The sequence below is a fragment of the Notamacropus eugenii genome, chromosome 3 (assembly GCF_028372415.1).
Source record: "Notamacropus eugenii isolate mMacEug1 chromosome 3, mMacEug1.pri_v2, whole genome shotgun sequence".
Lineage (NCBI taxonomy): Eukaryota > Metazoa > Chordata > Mammalia > Diprotodontia > Macropodidae > Notamacropus > Notamacropus eugenii.
This window is the reverse complement of record NC_092874.1, coordinates 295,130,572-295,150,653: the sequence shown is the minus strand read 5'-3', so window position 1 is coordinate 295,150,653 and position 20,082 is coordinate 295,130,572. Positions and strand designations below refer to the sequence as shown.

The 20,082-nt window shown below is 45.4% G+C and overlaps 2 protein-coding genes across 11 annotated transcripts; both read right to left on the bottom strand.

Moving 5' to 3' along the window:
• Positions 1–1,713: 1,713 nt before the first annotated feature.
• LOC140534698 (galectin-1-like) lies at positions 1,714–4,877 on the bottom strand. Of its 3 annotated transcripts, none has more exons than XM_072656027.1 (4): positions 4,759–4,877; positions 3,013–3,092; positions 2,420–2,591; positions 1,714–1,944 (listed from the first exon to the last, which is right to left on the bottom strand). In XM_072656027.1, exons 1-4 carry the CDS (start codon positions 4,765–4,767, stop codon positions 1,798–1,800), a joined length of 408 nt encoding a protein of 135 aa, XP_072512128.1. In that variant the 5' UTR covers positions 4,768–4,877; the 3' UTR covers positions 1,714–1,797. The 3 variants fall into 3 exon arrangements, with proteins under 3 accessions (XP_072512128.1, XP_072512126.1, XP_072512127.1); XM_072656025.1 differs by lacking the exon at positions 4,759–4,877 and adding an exon at positions 4,642–4,752; XM_072656026.1 differs by lacking the exon at positions 4,759–4,877 and adding an exon at positions 3,627–3,857.
• Positions 4,878–9,722: 4,845 nt separating this feature from the next.
• Positions 9,723–19,729, bottom strand: LOC140534697 (galectin-1-like). 8 transcript variants are annotated; one of them, XR_011977434.1, is made up of 6 exons: positions 17,019–19,280; positions 16,700–16,842; positions 16,209–16,393; positions 15,121–15,200; positions 10,179–10,311; positions 9,723–9,740 (listed from the first exon to the last, which is right to left on the bottom strand). XR_011977434.1 is itself a non-coding variant. In XM_072656020.1 (6 exons), the coding sequence occupies exons 3-6, from the start codon at positions 16,329–16,331 to the stop codon at positions 13,851–13,853; spliced, it is 495 nt and encodes a 164-aa protein (XP_072512121.1). In that variant the 5' UTR covers positions 16,332–16,393; positions 16,700–16,842; positions 17,019–19,317; the 3' UTR covers positions 13,802–13,850. The 8 variants fall into 8 exon arrangements, 4 of the variants coding, with proteins under 4 accessions (XP_072512121.1, XP_072512124.1, XP_072512122.1 ...); XR_011977435.1 differs by lacking the exons at positions 9,723–9,740; positions 10,179–10,311 and adding exons at positions 13,802–14,033; positions 14,683–14,757 and having other exon boundaries at positions 17,019–19,268; XR_011977433.1 differs by lacking the exons at positions 9,723–9,740; positions 10,179–10,311 and adding exons at positions 13,802–14,033; positions 14,683–14,754 and having other exon boundaries at positions 17,019–19,266.
• Between the last annotated feature and the right edge of the window lie 353 nt (positions 19,730–20,082).

The window sequence follows — 20,082 nt, the reverse complement described above, 5'->3', positions numbered from 1 at the left end:
CCCCTCCCTTCACAAACATGCAGAGAGGTTCCCTTGCCCTTACTGCTGTGCAAAATCCCTTCACTATTGAGAATCAGGGATTGTCTAAGTGAGTTCTTTTTTTGTGTGTGTCATTACTTGGCCTCCTGACAGTCTGGGCAAGCCTTTCACAGAATAATGTGGTGTTTTGGTTTTTTTTTAATGTTTTACTTACTAAATTCATGATCGCCTGCCCCATGTGAGGGCATATTTCCATATGGAAAACTCGCGTGGGGCAAGTGATCACATATGGCCAGAAGAAATGATACAAGGACCCACTTAAGGTCTCTTCAAGAACTCTGGATTTGACTGTGCAACATGGGAGACACTGGCACAGGACCACTCAGCATGGCATGCCCACATCAGAAAGGGTGCTGTGCTCTTTACAAAGCAGAATTGAGACAGCACAAAGTAAACTCAAGGTGCACAAATTTGTGATATTCACCCCAAATATTCACACAGACTATCTGTGCCCAACCTGTGGTAGAGCATTTCAACCTTGTATTGGTCTGATAGCCATAGTCTGACACACTGAAATTTCAGTTTATCATGGTGATGTCATTTTGGTCCTCTTTGAAGACGGACAACAACCAACCAACCAACCAATCAATCATTTTCTAAATTTATTTTATGATTCTTTTTTTTTCAGTTTTGAATTTCAAATTCACTCCCTCCCTCTGACTCTTCTCCTATACCATTAAAAGCCAAATAATATATTATCAAATAGAATAATGTTGTAACTAAATTAAAATGCAGGGTAGTGCTAGTGTTGGGTTTCATTATGTGTCGTGAGGGTTATCTTGAAGAATTCAGTCAAACTAGTTCTAATCCAACTATAGGTATTTATAGGCATATCCTTATGAATATCTGGTCACTGGATCCAGATGGCTCTGGAGGAGAAAGTGCGGCTGGTGACCTTGCACAGCCCTCCTTCACTCAAATCAAGGTCAATTGCAAGTCATATCATCATTTCGCTGATGTCATCATTTTCAAAAAGGAAGGACAAACACAAAGCATTTATTGAGTATTGATGCCCCTCAGAAGCAGGCTACGTTTAGAGAGAAACCAGTAACTTAGACAACACAGGAAAATTTATAGTGTAATGATGCTGAACAACCAGAAATTGTGAATATTAAAAAGGCAGAGAAAGTTAAGGGATTAGGTCGTGGTTGTGGGGTCTCTTCTATGGTTTGGTGGTCAAACATCTGGGTAGTGCTGCTTTCAGATTGGCTAGCTATTGTGGTCCTGTCTGGTCTAGAATAGTTAGGTATTGTGGTCCTGTCTTGGGCTAAATGGATGATGGGATTGTGATTGAGTACAAAGACACCTGTTCAAACATGTGGATTGGAACTGGGGGCAGTGGCTGTATTGAGTCTGGGGGCCTATGATGTGATTAAAGTCAGACTGAGTGGTTCAATCAGGGCATGCCTGTTGTTCAATGGGGCCCATATGGATTTTAGAATATTTGGGGGTAGCTTTATTAGGATTCCATCACTAGAAAACCATGTCAGTCAGAATAAAGATGGCATTTTTTTCTCATCTGAAAATTACCCATGGAACACAGGTGGAGAACCCCTGTCCTAGAGATTCACTAAAGGTGCACTGAGGTGAAGGGACTTTTCTAGGGTCACTCAGTTACCCTTTCAAACTCCAAACCCAGCCCTTTATCCCCCAGACCAGAATAACACAGAAAAATTGTTGTCTTCAATCAGCTGCAATTTTATTAGCAAAAAGAGACCTAAGAGGCAAGAATGGTCTGAAGTTGGCTTGACTGGGGGCTCACATGAAGTCCACCCTTCTGACATAGAAGTCGCCATAAACTGACATGAAGTCAATTTTTTGTAATTCAAGGCGATTGGGAAACATGAATTCATAGCTATTCTGCATCCTTACTGTGAACTGTTTCTCTTCAAAGCCAAAGTCCACCTGGATGGGGAGAGGGCAGAAGGAACTGAGCTCAGAACCCCAGGCTCAGAGACTGGAAGACCTGGGTTCAAATTCTACCTCAAGACACTTAGTACAAAACACTGTGGGAACTTGGGCAAAGCATTTCTTTCTTCTGAGCATCAGTTTTCTTCTCTGTAAAATGAGGGGGTCAGACTTGGCCCCTGAAGTTCTCTCTAGGTCTAATTCTTGGATCCTATTATGTGCCCACTCTACTTCTATTGGAACCACAGCCCTTTACAACTCCTCCCCTCCTCCCCCCATCACAGATCAAGGGATGCTTAGTTTCTTGCCATTGACTGTTGGAAACCTACTGACCCCTTTCTCTTCTAGCTTTTCATCTTTTCGCCATCTGAGTTTGCTTCCAGGGCTCTTCTTTAAATACTGTGGATGGATGAGATGACCCCTTGGATCCTTCCCAGCTCCAATATTTTATGCTCTTATTCTGGAATCTTACCTCTATGGTGTGCAGATCCTCAAAGGGAAAGTTGGTCTCCTTTTCTTCTTTACTCAACAAGCCTTCTATCTTTGAGTTGTAGACAACAGTGTTCTGAGCATTAAAATAGTTGAAATGTGGGCTGAATTGCATGCCAATATTAAATTCATCCTTGCCCAGGTTAACTTTAAACCTGGAAATCAAGAACACATCTCCATCTTTCCATGGGTCCCAGAGCCTTGGAAACCCCCCACTCCAAGAGTACTAGAGGAAAAGACCCCTAAAGGGACTCTCAGCCAACCCCACCCTGAAGCGCCATGGCCTCTATTCTGCAGTCCCCTCCCAGCACTACCCTGTTTAACAAGTGATCAAAGTACATATTTTACCATCTCCAGAGACAGGGAGCTCACTACCTATCCAAACTGTCCGTTGCAGCTATTGGGAAACTCCTGTTAGGAAGTTTTTCCTGATGCTGAACCATGGCCCTGCCATCTGGGGCTGAGGCAAAACTGGCTTGGTTCTTCTAATCAAGGGTCAAGTGCAAGCATGTACTTAAAGAATTCAGCTCTCAGCCAGGGTTACATTTTGTCTCATCCTTCCCATATCTCACTTACATCTTGGCATCCGCCCGTATAAATCCCTTTATTTTTATATGAGCTCCAGATTGAAGGCTCAACCCTTTAAGATGAATTTCCTGAGGAGACCAAGTAGAGTAAGGTTAGAGCTGACTGGGAGCTGAGGTGACCCAGAGTTTCCAGTTGGGGAGCAGCCACTCTCTAGGAAGGTTCTAGGACATTACACTCTCTCCTAGACTAGTTAGAGCTGAAGTGGGGGTAAGTTCAAGCTCTGTGAGTCCCAGCACTGTGTGGGTCATGTCTCTGGGCCTCAGTTTCCCCTTCTATTAAATGAGCTATCCTAGATGATTGATCCAGTTCTCTCCTCTTCAAACAGATAAGAAAATTGAGGCTCAAAGTAGCAAGAAGGGACCTGTCCCAGGTCACACAAGTGAGCACTAGAATCAGAATTCGAATCCAAGTTTTTCTTGGGTTCCAGGCCCATGCTATTTCTGTCACACTGTCTATCCAATAGCTGTCTTTGGCTGGCATCATATCTATCTTGGCACTTCGGCAGGAATGGAGGGGGAGGGAAGAAACCTGGTGCTACCTCAAGGGTAGGAGATAGATTATAGCTCAATGGGGAAAATCCCTGGTCGCTAGGTAAGCCTTACCTTGCCTTCCCTGTTTTCCCCAGCCATTGTCCTGCCCTCCTCATTCTTTCAGAACTGCCCTCATCTCACTTAGCAGGGAAGAAATTCCTCCCCAGGAAAATTATCACAGAGTTTTCCCCATACCCCAGAGCCAAGTCTTGCTTCCAATCTAGGGCAGGAGCCAGTTATGCCCAGAAGAGAATTGGGCAAGGGAGGGAGAAGTTCTGAAAGAATGGGGAATTAAGGGTGATCTTGGCAGAAACTCCAAGGTCAAGAATTTAAGTTCTCCTGTGTCCCAACCTTTCAGGAGAAGAGTAAGGGAACCAGGGCAGCAGGGGTGTGGGGCGCCGTCCCCTTCTACATCTTTGGAGAAGTAATTGGGGAGAGAAATCTATGAAGTGGTTTCCTAGAGAAAGAGCAAGAGGTGTATTTGTGAGGTTAATTGGGTCTAGCTTTTAAAGGGGGAAGGACTAGAATTTGAAAGGACCTGAGGACCCACCTACCCTCTGCCACACCCCACTGACTGTCTTAGGTTTCCTTTTCCATTGGAGCCTTCTCAGCCTGAACTCTTTCGGTACCATCAGGCTCGGTTAGAATTAACTCCATAAGACAGTCCATGGAAGTCTGGAACTCTGGCTGAAGATTCATCTCTGCTCACCTGGAGCCTTTCCCTTCTTTCTCAACTCGAGGAAGGGGATTCCCGCCACATTCAATCCCCGCCCCATACCCAGGCCGATGTAGTCCCTCACAACCATGGGACACCCTAACTCTAATCCATGCCAAGTTCCACTTCCCCCTGCTCTCCCTTTCCCTTCCCCCCGGATTTGTCTGTAATTACCAGCTTGTCAAAGACCTTGCATCAGTAGCCCTTTGGAGCTCACAGCTTCAAGGTCGGGTTTGGGGAGGGGGGTGTAATGGGAGGGGCAACCCTCGTAAGGACTGGAAAGATCAGGAAAGAGGAAAAGAGAAAGGTATCCTCCATCGCCTCCCATCTGGAGAGGAACGGTAGAGCAATCTCACCCATTCGGAAACTCACCGCTCTGGAGTCTCCGGAATCCGCTCCAAGCACCAGCCCCACAGGATCCCCCATCCTTGGACCCACAGCCTACACCCTGGCCAAGGACACCCGCAGCCGGGTCCCCGGAGCACTCACTTGGGACATAACTGACGTTGAGAAATGCTCCCGCGGTTCTCCTGACTGGACCCGGAAAGATGATGTCCAACTCCAACCCAGAGATGGTAACTCAGGGAGGTGCCCCTTCAAATAGACTGTCAGGCTCCGGACTTTCCTGAGTCCAGGACAGCACCCCACCCCAGCCCCGCCCCCTCGAACTTCTCTCCAAGCTGGAGGTGCCAAAGGGGAGGGGCCGCATGTCAGGGACTTGGCCCGCGGAATTCTTGAAGTCTTTCTGGGAAGGTCAGTCAATCAAGGTGGGGACAACTCTGTGGCCACATCCCCTTCTCCTCAAGCTCCATTCTTTTCTATCCTTTTTTCCTGATCTTCCGCAACGACGAATGAAAACACAGCATTCTTTTCCCCACATCAACCCACAAACTGTCCTTTAGGGGATGAGTTTGGGACGAGTGGTAGAGAGATTGGGGGAACCAATGGAAAGCTAGTTGAGAATGAACAAGAATCTGATATTGGCGGGAAGGGGGCTGGGGGCCATACTCTGGAGGGAAGGCCATACTCTGGTCTGGGTGAGAGTCAGCCCCTTGGCCTCCAAAGAGTCCATCTGAAGGGGGTAATCCTAATCAGAGGATGGCAAAGCATGGAGAAACTTATGAAAGCAAGTGGTTTCTTAACAAGTGTGGAAACGGAGGCCCAGGGGTAACTCGGGCCTGAGGAACTGAGCCAAGACTGATCCCAAGAACAGTGGTTTTCCACTAGGTCCCAGGATAGGGGTCCTAGGAAGCCTGTGACATACCCTCTTCTTGGACACCCACAGACCCCTCCCCTGGCACATTGAGACCAATGAAACAAATGAGCAAGGTCCTAAGGTTCAGGCCCCTGTGGTACCATTAAACTAAAGGGGGTGAATGGTTGATAGAGAGGGCATGAGGAGACATGAACTTCCTGAAGGAAAAGAAGTGATCTTTTCTTGCAAGCTTGCCTCCTCTTTCACCTCTGCCTCTTGTTCCTCTCAGGACCCACAAATGCAAGACACTTAAATTCTTTGATCCTCAGTTTCCTCAACTGTGAATTGTCATCCTAGGACATCATAATCCATAGAGATCCACTCCCTCAATTTCAAGGAGATCTGGATTCAAATCCCACCTACCAAGTCAGATGACTGTTCAGTGCTTGAGGTCACTCTCTAAGATAGGGGTTCTTAACCCAGGGTTTACATCTCCCTGGGGACCATGGATAGATTACAAGGGGGTTGTGAACTTGAGGAGGAACAAAAGAAACTGCGTCTTTATTTTAACTCAACCCTAATGAATTGTACTATTTCCTTCTACTATGAAAAAAACCACATTTTTTTCAGAAGGGTTTCATCAGACTGCCCAAGGGGGTCAATGACACAAGCTAGTCAAAGGACCTGTGCTCTAACACTCTGAGTTTCAGAGAAGGTGCTGACTTGTATTTGATGGGGGGGGGGGGGGGGGGGGGGGAGGGGGGGAAGGGGCGGAGTTTGCTCACCTGAGACTTCCCTATACATATAGTGTCATCAGAAATCATGTCCCTGTCCCAATCCCCTAGCACAGTGATCAAATCTGCTCTTGGAACTGACCTCAAATCTGCTCTTGGAACTGATCTATTTAAATATAATCTTCTTCTGAAACAATCCCCTAAATGGTCATTAAGCTCCCTTTGAAGACCTCCAACAATAGGAAAGTCACTCCCTATTGCACCAACTGGTTCCACTTCTGGACAGCTCCCATTGTTGGATTAAATGAACGGATCCCTCTGCACCTTTCCCCAATTCCTCCTGGTTCTGCTTCTGGGACTGAGCAGCACCAGGCTCACTTCTCTCCTGTAGGAGAGCCCCTATGTATTTGCAGGCAAGACTCAGGTACCCAAGCCCCAAACCCCTAACTATTCCTTTTTCCACCATCCATCTCAAGGGTAAGAAAATCACTTCATAAACTTTGGAGAGGTTGGAGAAACAAAATCCATTATCCCCAGGCAGAGGGGGCTCCCAGCAGTGATCAGGATAGAACAGATACAGCTCCCCTCCTCTCAATCCAGCCCCCACCCCCACCCCAAGTACCTCATGTCCTGAGCCTGATTCCAGTCCCTTTATCTCCTCTACAGTTTTGGCACCACTCCACTCCACTCCCTGCACTATTAGCTATATGACCCATGGGCAAGTCATATCTCCACTCTGAATCTCAGTTTCCTCCTCTATTGAAAGGAGATAACAATCTTTTCACCAAATCTTTTCCTAGTTGTTAGGGGTGAAAGATTAAATGATTGAGGAGACAAAGGCTTGGTCTTCTAATCTTATCCATCTATTAAGCAATGCCTGGCAATTGCCAACACATTAGAACTGGACCTTTTCCTCTTATTAGGACTGCACCCCAAATACACAGGGACACAGATTTTTGTACATGGAAAATAATAAATCAAATTAAACCAATTAATTTAAAAGAATCAGTACAATGTTAGGTAACCTGATTTCTAATTGGAGGAAAGATTAGGAACTCTCTAAGTTGGGAAGGGAAGAGTCAACAGGTGCTGTTCCATGAATTCAGAAAAAGAGGTGTCCCACTTCCCCAAAGTGTCTTTATACAATCAATGGAGTGTGGAAATATTAACTAACTGATCAGTACAGGGACAGTTTTTGGAACATAGGTTGCTTGAAATATAGAACTGTGGAATCTTTGGATCTGACCAGGTTTCTGGTCAGAATAACTTGTGTCTTTTGTGCAGGGTCTCTAAATAGAGGGGAAAGATAGCCCCCTTCACCAGTCATGAAGGGCTGTGTTCAAATAATACAATAAGGCTTTCTCCCAATTCTCACAGTTGAAAAAAGTTTTCTCCCAAGAAAGAATTTGCTCTAGACCCTTAATTGAACAGAAAGGGAACTGGGCTAGCTCTAGAATTGAATCCCAAGATGGAGTCAGTGTAGTTCACTTAATTCCCAGAATAAATCAGTTGCTGTCCTAATTCTCTCAATACCCCTTTTTGTTTGAGTAGAAAACCCACTTCTTCCCTGAGTCATTTATCTACAAGTTAAATCCATAAGAATTTTAATAAATCAGTAATCAGAATTACCTGTTAGGTTACACATTGAACTAACTTAGAAGGCATGAAATGTACTCATTTTGAGAAGGGATATTTACCTGTCATCAAGGTAACCAAGAAAATGTCAAGATAAATTCTAACTCCATGAAACAGAAGACCAAAGCAAAAAAAAAAAATATGATCATCAATATTAAGTAAGCTCTAATCTCCTTGTATTGTAGTAGCTCACTATCAATATCTATTTAATCAACACACATATTTTTAAATTTCCAGAGTAGTTGTATTGTGAAAGAAGAATCAGAACAAAAGGGAAAAACCACAAGAAAGAAAAAAAGAGAAAATAATCTGCTTTGATTTGCATTTAGACTCCATAGCTATCTCTGGATGTGCCTATCATTTTCTATCATGAGTCTTTTGGAATTATCTTACAGCATTATCTTGTGGTCAGTATGTTTTGAATCCCAGATGTCTCACGTAACTTGGAATAGATCTCATTCTCAGGGTAGCTCTGAAGGGGGCTCTGTTTCTCTGGTTCCAAATCACTTGTAGATGGTTCCTAGTTAATTCTGCTAAAATCTGCCAGTAACAATACTTCATAAAATTTAGCACAGTTCTTAAGTTTGGTTCTTTAATCCTGAAACTTCAGAGAATTTCAGTTTTTAGATATCACTTGCTGTTTCTTCTTTACCTAAATCCTTTACCTGATATAACAATCTTAAAAATATTCACAAGTGTCTGACTTGTAAAATGAACTCTTTTGTCTTTTAAAATTGTCAGATGCTTTAAAAATGGGAAAATAGAGTATTGTTCCTAGGGAAGTATTTTGAAAACATTAATTCCCACTAAAAACAGTAGTTTTTCATATGGACTATTTGTGCGTGACTTGTGGTAGACCTTCTGAGGTCAGATTGGTCTAATCAGTCACAGCTGGACACACTATACCTTGCTCCCAACATAGTGATGTCATTTTGGTCCCTTTGGAGAAAAAAAAGATAACTACCAGCTAATTCAGGACCTCAGCTTGCTTCTGCCAGGGGGAGGATAATTTGCCCTGTCAAATGAAGGCTAGCTTATCAAAGTCAGAGCCAGATATACATTTTTCTGGCATGGCCTCAGTGAAGGGGAGCAATATGAAGCTGATGTGGGTTTTGCAATCTAAGCTAATGTAGCCAACAAGCTTGTATGCCTTCCAAAAGGAGTGAATGACAGGCATATGACAATTCAATGAGCACTTTCAGGAAAGGCAACATCATCAGTGCCATGATGAACCCTAATGAGGTCAAAGAAAAATTTATGAAAGACTGGAGACCCTCATTCTCAATATGCTGAAACAGGACAAGTTTATAATTCTAGGTGATTTTATGCTACAGCTGGCACAAACTATCAGGCAAGGAGTCCTTGGGATTCCCAACTATGAAGATGAAAACAGTAACAGAAAATCAATGGTCACTTGCTGCTGAATATTTGTAAGTCTCATAACCTTCTCATCACCAACACTGCCTTTCATTTACCAGATGCAATAAAATTTTGTGGATGCACACTCACAGCAAACATTAGCATTTAACAGTCTATGTCATTGTAGAGAGAAGAGACAGATAGAATGTAAGAGTGACAAAGATGATGTGAGGGCAAGAGTGCTGGACTGATCATAGACTTATCCTCTGAAGCTAAATATTCACATTCAATAAAAGTAGGAGCCCCAAGGCAAGAATAATACCAGAAGACAATGTCAACAGATTAGAGCACTTCTCTCAGAATTAAAAAATTTTTTTTGCTAACTTGGAGGGAAAGTTGAGCCAGTACATGGTTGGCACAGGTGAATAGAAAAGGAGTGGGAAACTTTCAGAAATTTGGTGTACAATACCGCATTTACTCATCTGGTCCAGAACACTCAGAAACATCAAACTTGTTTTGATGAAAACGATAGGGAAATTCAGAACCTGCTAAATGAAAAGAATGAACTCCACAGGATTTACCAGCAGGATGATTTATCTGACTCTAAGGTAGCATTTAACTCCATCAAAAGGAAAGTACAAGTGAAGCTTAGAGATCTGCAGGATTCTTGACTCAGTAAGAAGGCAGATGAAATTCAGTTTTACTTTGATAGTAGCAATCCAAAATATTTTAATCATTCCCTGAAGGCTATTTATAGGTCAAAGACATATGGTGCATGTCTACTATTCAGTGCTGAGGGAGCCACATTGATTAATAATAACGACATGATCCTGGAGAGTTGAATTGAACACTTCCATAGTTTTCTCAACAGACCTTCATCATTCAATGCTGAAGCCATTGTCTGTATACCTCAGGTTGATGTCAGTCCCTCTCTAGTCAATTTCCAACTGAAGAAGAAGTTTTGAATGCCATTAGGAGAGACTTACCAGGTGTGTGTGCGTGGGGGGTGGGTGGGGGGTGGGTGTAGGTGTCCATTGCTCATAAAAAAGCTAGCTTCCAGGTTATATGGCAAGAGGAGGTTATCTCCCAGGACTTCAAGGATGGTTCCATTGTCCATCTCTGTAAAGGTAAAGAAAGTAGGTTATCCTATGACAATCACAGAGAGGTGTCTCTCAGTCACTGCTGGCAAGATTCTTGCCAAAGTTCTCCTAAATAGGCTGATCTTTCCACCTGGAAGATGGTCATCTATTTCATAATCAGTGACGTTTCAGAAAAGTCCAAAAACAATTGAGATGATGTTTGCTACCCATCAACTCTAGGAGAAATAGCATATTTCATAAGCTAGCTTTCTAAGAAACATGAGAAACAATTACAATGCAAAACATATGCTTGCTTAAAAGACTATTTTATGGAGAACGCACACAGGGCAAACACTCATATGGTGGCCAGAAAAAAGCAACACAAGGACAATCTCAAGGTCTCTCTTAAGAACTTTGAAAATGATTATGTGACATGAGAGACATTGGCACAGGACCAGTCAATATGACATGACCTCTTAGAGAAGGTGCTGTGTTCTATGAGAAAAGTAGAACTGAAGTACCTCAAAAGAAACATGAAATGTACAAATTTAGAGAATCCACCCCAAATGTTCACATGGATTATTTGGGCCTGACTGTGGTAAAGCCTTCCCAGCTTGTATTGGGCCATTCATTCACAGGTGGACACACTGCCCCTTGACCTCAACATAATGATATCATTTTGATCCTCTTCAAAAAGGAAGGACAACAATCAACCAGGGGAGGAGACACCCTTGAGAGTCCAGAGCTTGGAATGTGAGGCTTCTTTCCCCCTTCCAGGGACATGATCCCCATTCTACAGAAAAGGAAACTGAGGTTTGGTGTGGGCAGGTGACAACCCTGGGTCACACAAGTGAAGGGCATGCCTGGATTGTGAACCAAGTTTCTCGTACCTTCTCCTTCCTCACAGGTGAGATGGGGCAGCCACAGGGTGTCTAGGAGGTTACCCACCCTCCTCTGCTTGATGTCCCTCACCAGTCGGGGCTCTCTGACTCATCCTATTCATGTTTTCCGCCCAATGAATGACCATCCAACATATGCTGTCTCTGGAGGCATTGAGTGACCTATCCTGGGTCTGCCCAGCCTTCATAGGATGGCCACTAGAACCTCACTAAGGCTGGATTTCCTGTCAGGTGTCAGATTATTCAGACCTGAGCTCCAGTGTCCCTGCCCACAGCCCCACCTTCCCTTAGGGTTCTAGTTAATTCCCTCTGCCTCTCTCAAATCTCTCCCTCTTCAGGGTTTTCCAGCATTTTGGGGCAATGGGGTGACAGTTTTAAGCCAGACACAGGCCATCTGAGTATGGGCAGGACAGCTCTCAGGAAAACTTCCTTTCCCAAGGGATGGACATGGACAGATACACAGGTTTATTCAGTTCCATGTTCCTGGGGTGTGGGGGAGAGGGGAGTTGGGTATATTTAGAGGGGCCATAGTGACTCCTCCTGGAGCATCCTAAGGTCTTAAAAATAAAAACAAACCAGTCCTGGGGCAGGGGGATAAGCACATCAACAGTCCCAGGGAAAGAGATGGAGGATCCCACCATGTCCATCACAGCCTCTGAAGAGCAAGGTCCTCTTTCCACTTAAAATCTGGGCAGGAGCCACATGACACCTCTAGTTGGCTCTCAGGGCTCAATGGATTTCAGTCTTCTGACTGGTCCTTTAGGAGACAGCACTCTATGATACACAGTGGGTGATGTTCCAGTACTTTGGACCAGGATGATTGGCTCAGTTGAATCCAAGGCCCCAAGATCAACACACTGGAGGGATGTGTGTGTATGGGAGAGGGGAAGTTTCTGAACCAGGTGGAACAAGGGGGTTGGGAATTATGGTAAAGTGATCCAAGAAAGGGTCCCTAGGTTCATAGAGTCAGAGCTGGAAGGGGACTTAGAGGTCATTTAGCTTGATAGGCTCATTATTACAGAGAAGAAAACTGAGGCACCCTGTTCCCCCAGAGTTGTAGCTCCTGGGTCTGGAAGAGAAAGAGTAGGGAGAGAGAAGTTAAAACAGCACCAACCGAGTTAGAGGTGAGAGAAGGGGGAAGCGGTGGCTGATTGGAGGGGTAAGGGGAGGAGATGCTGCCATTAGGGGAATGGCACCTAGTAGAGGGAAGCCCTGGAGGTAATAGGGGGCTAAAGGGAGAAGGAGTAACTAGGTCCCTAGGGGAACTGGGAGGCAGGTCATGACCTACTGATTCCAGAAGATGGAGACTCTCTCTTTGTGTGTGTGTGTGTGTGTGTGTGTGTGTGTGTGTGTGTGTGTGTGTGTTGTGGTTGGAGGCAGGAAAACTTCAGAATTGGTCCAGAATATGGGGAAGGGGTCATATCCTGAGAACAGTGTAAAAGAGACCAAGGAAGAAGAAATGGGAATCAGATGACAGCTTGATCTCTTGGCTGCCCTGTAGCTGGTCAGGTGGCCTCACTGGGGCCAACCCTGCTATCAAGTCTGCCATACTGTTCACTTAGTAGGGAGGCCCATCCAGGCCCTCTCTGTCTCTATCCCAGGGCTGGACTCTGCTGGAGGGTAAGTCAATGTGCACTGAGTGAATCTCATGACATAAGGCTATTATCTGACCCAAGAAACCAGGCTCAGACAGGGACTAAGGCCTGCCAACAGCAACACAGCCAATTCCCAGAACAGGCTGCCGGGAGATTCAAAATGACTTTGGTAGATACATTAGAGGAACTTAACTTCTCCTGCCTTTCCCTTTGGAGAAGGTTAAGGGAATCAGGGCATCACAGACCTGTGGTTCCTTCTTCTAAATCAATGGCGAAGCAATTCTGGGGCAGGGGAGGGAAATCCTTAGAATGGGTTATTTAGAGAAGAGCCAGTGAATATCTTTCCGTTCTCCTCCCATATGGCCTCCAGATGTCTCTGACCTTCCTTGGGTTGGTCCTCAAAGGGACACACTGCTTCCCTGGTTTGTATTCAGCATCTTTCCAGCAGGTGGACTTGCCCATGGTCTGTGCTCTAATACATAGAGATTCTAGTAATCAGAGGTTCCCCTGGAGTTACTACTGTGGGAAATCCCTTTGCCATTGCTAATCAGGGATTTTCCTGTCTTCTAAGTGCCTGTCATTTTTTTGTGTTATGGCTCGGGCTCCCTGATCTTGGCAAGCATCAAGGTCCACTTCTCAGAATAATGTGGTGTTACTGTCATTGTTTTCCTTTTGTGAAGGCTTTATTTTTTGTTTTTAACATTTATTTAAAAAAATTGAAATTCTAAATTTTTAAAATTCTGAATTCTCTCTTTCACTCTTACCCTTCCCCTACCCACTGAGAAGGTATGATGGTATCAATTGAAATAGTGTTTTCAAGTATATAAAAAATCACAGAGGAGTAGTAGGAGAACTAGAAGTTAGTGATGACAATGATCTCATTTTTCCCCCTTTTGCAAAGCATCCCAGGTGGAGAACCCCTGTTCCAGAAAATCACCAAAGGACCACCCAGTTAAAAGAACAAGGGTCACTCAGCCATCCTTCTGAGCTCTAAACCCTACCCTCTATGCCTCAGACTTGAAGAACAGAGAAGATGTCAGGTGCTATCATCCACACATTTATTAGTAAGAAGAGAACCCTAAGAGTCAAGAAAGGGGTCTGAAGCCAGCTTGACTGGAGGACTCATTCAAGGACAATAATTTGAGCTTGAAGTCATGAGAAATTTCCATGTAGTTGATTGATTGTAAATTAAGACGATCAGGGAAACTCAACTCAGAGTCATCATGGAGCTTGATCTTAAACTGCTTGCCTTCAAAGGATATGCTAACCTGAATGGAGAGAGGGCAGGAGATGAACACAGAACCTTGGGTTTGGAGACAGAAAGAACTGGGTTCAAATTCCACCTCAAGACACTCCCTACAGGATACTGTGTAACCTTGGGCAACTCATTTCTTCCTTCTGAGCCTCAGTTTCCTCCTCTGTAAAACGAGGGGGTCAGACTAGATGGCCCCTGAGGTTCTCTCTAGCTTTAAAACTAGGATCCTAGAATGCATGGTGGAATAACCTACAGTTTTGTTTTACCCTGTTGGGATGCCAGCCCTTCACAGCTCCCTCCCTTTCTCCTGAAACTCTCCCCAGCTCAATGGCTGCTTCCTTCCTTGCCACTGATCTTTGGAAATCCACTAATCCTTTTCTCCTCTAGCTCTTCATCATTTCCCCATCTTGCTTCCAAGATGATTCTGTTGAATAGCAGGAGCGAATGAGATCATCTCTCACATCCTTCCCAGTTGGAACGCTCCATGCTCTGATTCAGGGGCCTTACCTCCACCATCGTCCCTTGCTCAAAGAGGAAGTGTTTCTCTCTAATTTCTCTGCCCAAGTAGAAATCCTCTCTGGAGTTGCAAACAATGACTTTGGTGTCATTACCAAATCTGAAGCGTGGGTCAAAGTGTAAGGTAACATTACCATTGTCCTTACCTAGTTCAGTTCTACAGCTGGGAACAGAAAACACCTCTTCATCATTAGCATGGGTCCCAGAGCCTTGGAGACCTACTAGTCAGAGAATGCCTGAGCTAGAAGACCCCAAAGGGGCTCTCACCCAATCCTGACCTGAAGCACCATAGCTTCTCTTGTGCAGTACCCCTCCCATGCTGACCCTGGCCAACAAGTGACCATGGTACATATTTTGCCAACTCCAGAGACAGGAAGCTCACTCCCTATCCAAACTGTCCATTCCAGCCACTGGGAAATATCTATTGGGAAGATTTTCCTGATGCTGAGTCTGAGTTCTGCCATCTAAGGATAAGGCCAAACCAATTTGGTGCTTCTAATCAGGGGTCATGTGCAAACAGGTTGTAAAGGATTCAGTTCTCAACCATGGCTAAAGTTTGTCCCATCCTTCCCATCTCCACTTACTGCTTGGCATCAGGTGGAATATCTCCCAGTATTTTTATGCAGATTCCAGGTTGGAGATCCAAGCCAGTGGCAAGCAATTCCTGAAAAGATCAAAAACAGCAAGGTTATGTCTGCCTGAGATCAGAGGAGACTCAGAGCTTCCAGCTGGGCAGGGACCATCCTCTAGGAAGGTTTTAGAAAAGTGGATACTCTTCCAGGCTAGTTAGGGCTGAAGTGGGAGTCAGTCCCAGCTCTGTGACCTTGGGGAAGCCTTAGTTTCCCCATCGAGAAAATGAGGAACTAGCCTAGGTGATTGATCCAGTCCACTCTTAATTTTATGGTTCCGGAAACTGAGGCTCAAAGAAGCAAGAAGGGACCTGTTCCAGGTCACCCAAGTGAGCAACAGAATCAGATGTAGAATCCAAATTTTTGCTGGGTCCCAGGTCTGTGCTCTCTCTATCCTACTGGATGTCCCAAAGTCATCTTAGGTTTGAATTGCATGTGTCCTGGAAATTGGGCAAGGATGGAGGGGGAAGGGAGGACTATGGTTCTACCCCATGGGTAAGAGACAGACTATAACTCTACAAAACTCCCTGGTAGCTAGATAAGCCTTACCTTGCCTCGCCCACACTCACCAGCTATAGTCCTTCCTTGTATCTCATGCTCTCAGAGGTGTTCCCAGCTCATTAATCAGGAAAGGAAGTCCTCTCCAGAAATGTTTTCAGGAGGAGCTTCTCCCATACCCCAGAACCAAGACTTGGTTCGAATCTAGGGCAGGAGCAAGCCATGCCCAAGAGAAGGGAATTGTTGAGGGAGAGGGAGGTTCACAAGGAATGGAGAATCAAGGATGACCTTGGCTGAAACACTAAGGTACGGGAATTTAGAGTTTTCTGCCCCACCACACCTTTGTGAGAAGGGTAAGGACACCAACGCAGCACAGATGTGCATTCCCTTCCCTTTCTAAATCGATGGAAAATGAATTGGGGGCAGGATGAGAGGAATCTCATGAGTTGGTTTCTCAGAAGATAGGAGTGTATTTGTGAGGTCATTTGGGTATTCCTTTTAAGGGAGTGGGGCTAGAATTAGAAAGGACTAAAGCAATCATTTACCCACTGCCTCCCATCCCTCTCCCCCTTCCATCTGCCATCTCCAGCATTCTTTTTCAATGCAGCCTTCTCATTCTGGATTCCTTCTGTCCCAGTGGTGGGGAGACTGCAGCCTCGAGTCCACATATGGCCTTTTAGGTTTGCCCATGCAGACCTTTGGGAGAATCCAAACTTCACAGAACAAATCCCTGTAATAAAAGGATTTGTTTTGTAAAACACTGACTCAGTCAAAAGGCCGCACCCAAGGACCACCACATGTGGCCTCCACGCCACAGGTTCCCCTCCCCTGTATCTGTACCATCAGGCTAGGTTGCAGTTAACTCTCTAAGATAGTCATTCATTCCAGGAAGTCTGATCCTCTGGCAAAATACACATCGACCCTACACTCCCGACTTAGCCTCTTTTTCACTCTCTACCCAAGGAAGGGAATTTCCCCACATCCTTCCCCCACCCCTACAGCGACATTGCCCCTCAGAGCCAGGGGACATCCTAACCTTAATCCATGCCAAGTTCCACTTTCCTTTGCTCTCCTCTCTCCAGGATCTCTGTGGACCGAACTACTTGACAAAGACAAAGTTGCAAGGAGGAGGGCATGGAATGGGCGCCCGTCGGAGGGTAGAGGAGGTCAGGGTGGAAGCTTTGAGGAGAGAAAGCAGCTCCAGTCCATACTGGGTGACGGGAGTTTAGTGATCCCCAAACATCCTCGAGCTCATCCTCAAATTTCCCCGATTCTTTTCAAGTCTCAACCCTAGGGGAACCCCAACTCTAGGACCCTCATCCTATACCCTGGACAAGGACACCCGCACCCAATACCTTGGCCATGGCAGAGGATGAGAAATGCTCCTGTTGGACTCCTGGCTGCGCTGGATTCCGGAAGGTTAAAGTCCAACTCCAGCCCAGAGATGATAACTCGGGGAAGGTCCGACCCTTCAAACAGACTGTCGGTCTCTGGGCTTCCGCCGACTCCCCACCCCAAACTTCACCCCAACCCTCCCTTCTCCCACTTTTCGGCAGTGTGGAGCACTAAAGGAGAGGAGGTGCATCTCAGGGGCGGGGCAGCAGAATTTTGGAAATCTTTCTTACAGGGGCAGGCAATCAAGTTGTAGACAACCCTATGGGCACACACCCTCCGCATCAAGCTCCGTCCTTTTCAAACCTTTCCCCCCATCCCCAGCCCCCAAAATGTCTTTGGGTGACGGGGTTGAGGCAAGGGGCAGAGAATAGTGGAGCCAATGGAAAACTTTTTAGAATGAACATGAATCTGATATTGTCGGGAAGGGGACGGTGGCCAGTTGGAGGGAAGACTCTTGTGTGGGTGAGAGTCACCCCTCTGGTGTCCAAAGAGTCCTTCTGAAAGGGGAAATCCTAATCAGAGGATGTCAAAGAGTGGAGGGACCTAATAACCCATCTGATTTCTTAATCAGTAGGAAAACTGAGATGCTGGGGTTAGTTGGGCAGTGAGGAGTTAAACCAGACCTTGCACCCCAGGTCGTCTGACCCCAAGCCCAGTGCTCTTAAACATCCATTTTTTACAAATAGGGAAACTGAGATGCAGAGAGGAGAGGAATTTACCCCAGGTCACTTGTTACTCAGCATGAGGTGGGTCATTGAAGACGGAGGTGGGTTGGAGAGGGAAAGGAATCAGTTTGGTCTCTATTTGGGAAGAGGGAATCAATGAGTTTAACATCTTTGGTCATGTCCCCAGGAGTCTGTGGGTATTTTCAGCCTTACTGAACCCCTGTGGAGATCTCCCATGTCTTTACTTATAAAGAGAGAAAGGTTGACAAGGTGATCAAGGATGAGCCTGATTTTCTGACTTGCTGTCAGAAATCATTCTCTTCCCTGTCTGTATCATGAGATTGGAGGTAAAAAGACTGAAGTTTCTCAGAAAGCCCTGCCATGCCATTTCAAGGAAGGGAGTGGCAGGGAGCCCAAAGGGGGTGCTACCAGAGAATGAGAGCCAGGCTAGGGGCCTCAGAGAAGCTTGTGTCACAGCCTTCTTTAGACACTCACAGTCCCTTCTCCTGACAATGAGACCAATGGAACAGAGGCACAAGGTCAAAAGTTAGAGGGCCCTGTGGTTCCACTGAACCAAAGGGGGATTGGTGAGGGAGAAGATGAGATGGCATGAGGTCCCTAAGGGAAAAAGAAGGGATCTCATTTTTCCTTTCTTGCCTCCTCTTTCACCCTTGTCTCTTGTTTCCCTCAGAAGGCCAGGACCAAAAACTGCAAGTCATTTTAATTCCCTGACCCTCAGTTTCCTCATCTGTAAATTGGAGTCCTAATAGAATTAGAAGAAGGACATCATAGTAGATAGAGATTCACTCCCTCAAAATAAACAAGAATTGGGTTCAAATTCTACCTCCCAAGTCACTTAACTGTTCAGTACTTGACATCACGCTCTAAGATAGGGGTTCTTAACCTGGGGTTCACAGAGGTCCATGAATAGATTCCAAGGGGCTTGTGAACTTGGAGAGGAAAAAAGAAATTGTATCTTTATTTTCACTGAACTCTAACTCAAATCTACTATTTCCTTCTGTTATTTAAAAAGAAACAAACCAACACAGTTTTTCTCAGAATGGCTTCATCAGACTGCCCAGTGGGTCAATGACACAAACCAGTTCAAGGACCTCTACTTTAAGATTTTAAGTTTCAGAGAAGGTGGTGACTTGTACTGGGGATGGATTTTTCCTCGCCTGAGAATTCCCACTACAATCATTGGAGTTCAGGTCCCTGTCCCTATCCTCTGACAAGATCAGCAAATCTCCACATGGAAGGGATTTCATTGAAATAAAATCTTCCTCTGAAATATTCCCCTCTGAGGTCATCTGGGTTCGCTTTGAAGATCTTCTACAATGGGAAACTCACTCGCTATGGCATCAACTGGTTACACTTCTGGACAGCCCTCATGGTTGGATTGAATGGACAGGTCCCTCTGTACCTTTCCCCAATTCCTCTTGGTTTTGCCTCTGGGGCTGAGCAGGACCAGGCTCACTCCTCTCCTGCAGGACAGACCCTCTGTATTTGCAGGGAAGGCTCAGGCACCCAAGCCCCATACCCCCATCAATTCCTTCTCCCACCATCCATCTCAAAAACTAGAGAAGCATTCCATAAGCCTTAGAGAGGTTGGAGAAACAGAAACCATGAGGGAGCTCCCAGAAATGAGTGGGGCAGAATAGAAACAGCTCCTGTCCTACCAAGCCCTCCACCAACCCCAAGTGCCTCACATCCTTAGCCTGATTCCAGTCACTTCCTGTTCCCCATAGTCCTGGCGCCACCCCACTCCCTCATCCTCTGGTCTCCTAGAAGCATGACCTGTAGACAAGTCCTATCTCCACTCTGAATCTGTTTCCTCCTCTATAAAAAGATAACAATCGTTGCATTAAATCCCTCCCTAGATGTTATGGGTGAAAGATGAAATGACCGAGGAGACAAAGGCTGGGTCTTCCCAGCTTATCAATGTCTTTAGCAATGCTGGGCAACTGTCCAACAAACCAGGATCAGGTCCCTTCCTCACCTTAGGGCTACACCCCAAATACATGGAGAGAGAAATTTTATACATGAAAAACACTCATCAAGTTAGGTCAATTAGTGAAAAGGAAACAGTATAATATTATGTAACCAGACTTCTAATTGGAGGAAAGATTTGGAACTTTCCAAATTGGGAGACAAAGAGTCAATAGGTGTAATGTCTGGAATTCAGAAAAAGAGAGGTGTCTCTCTCCCCCCAAGTATTTTTAAATAACCAATGGAACGTGGAAACACTCACTGATTGATCAGTACAGGGACAGTTTTCAGATAAGACATTTAGGTTGCTTGAAATGTAGAATTGTGTGAAATTGTGGGTCCATACATCAACCTTTGGACCTGGACACAG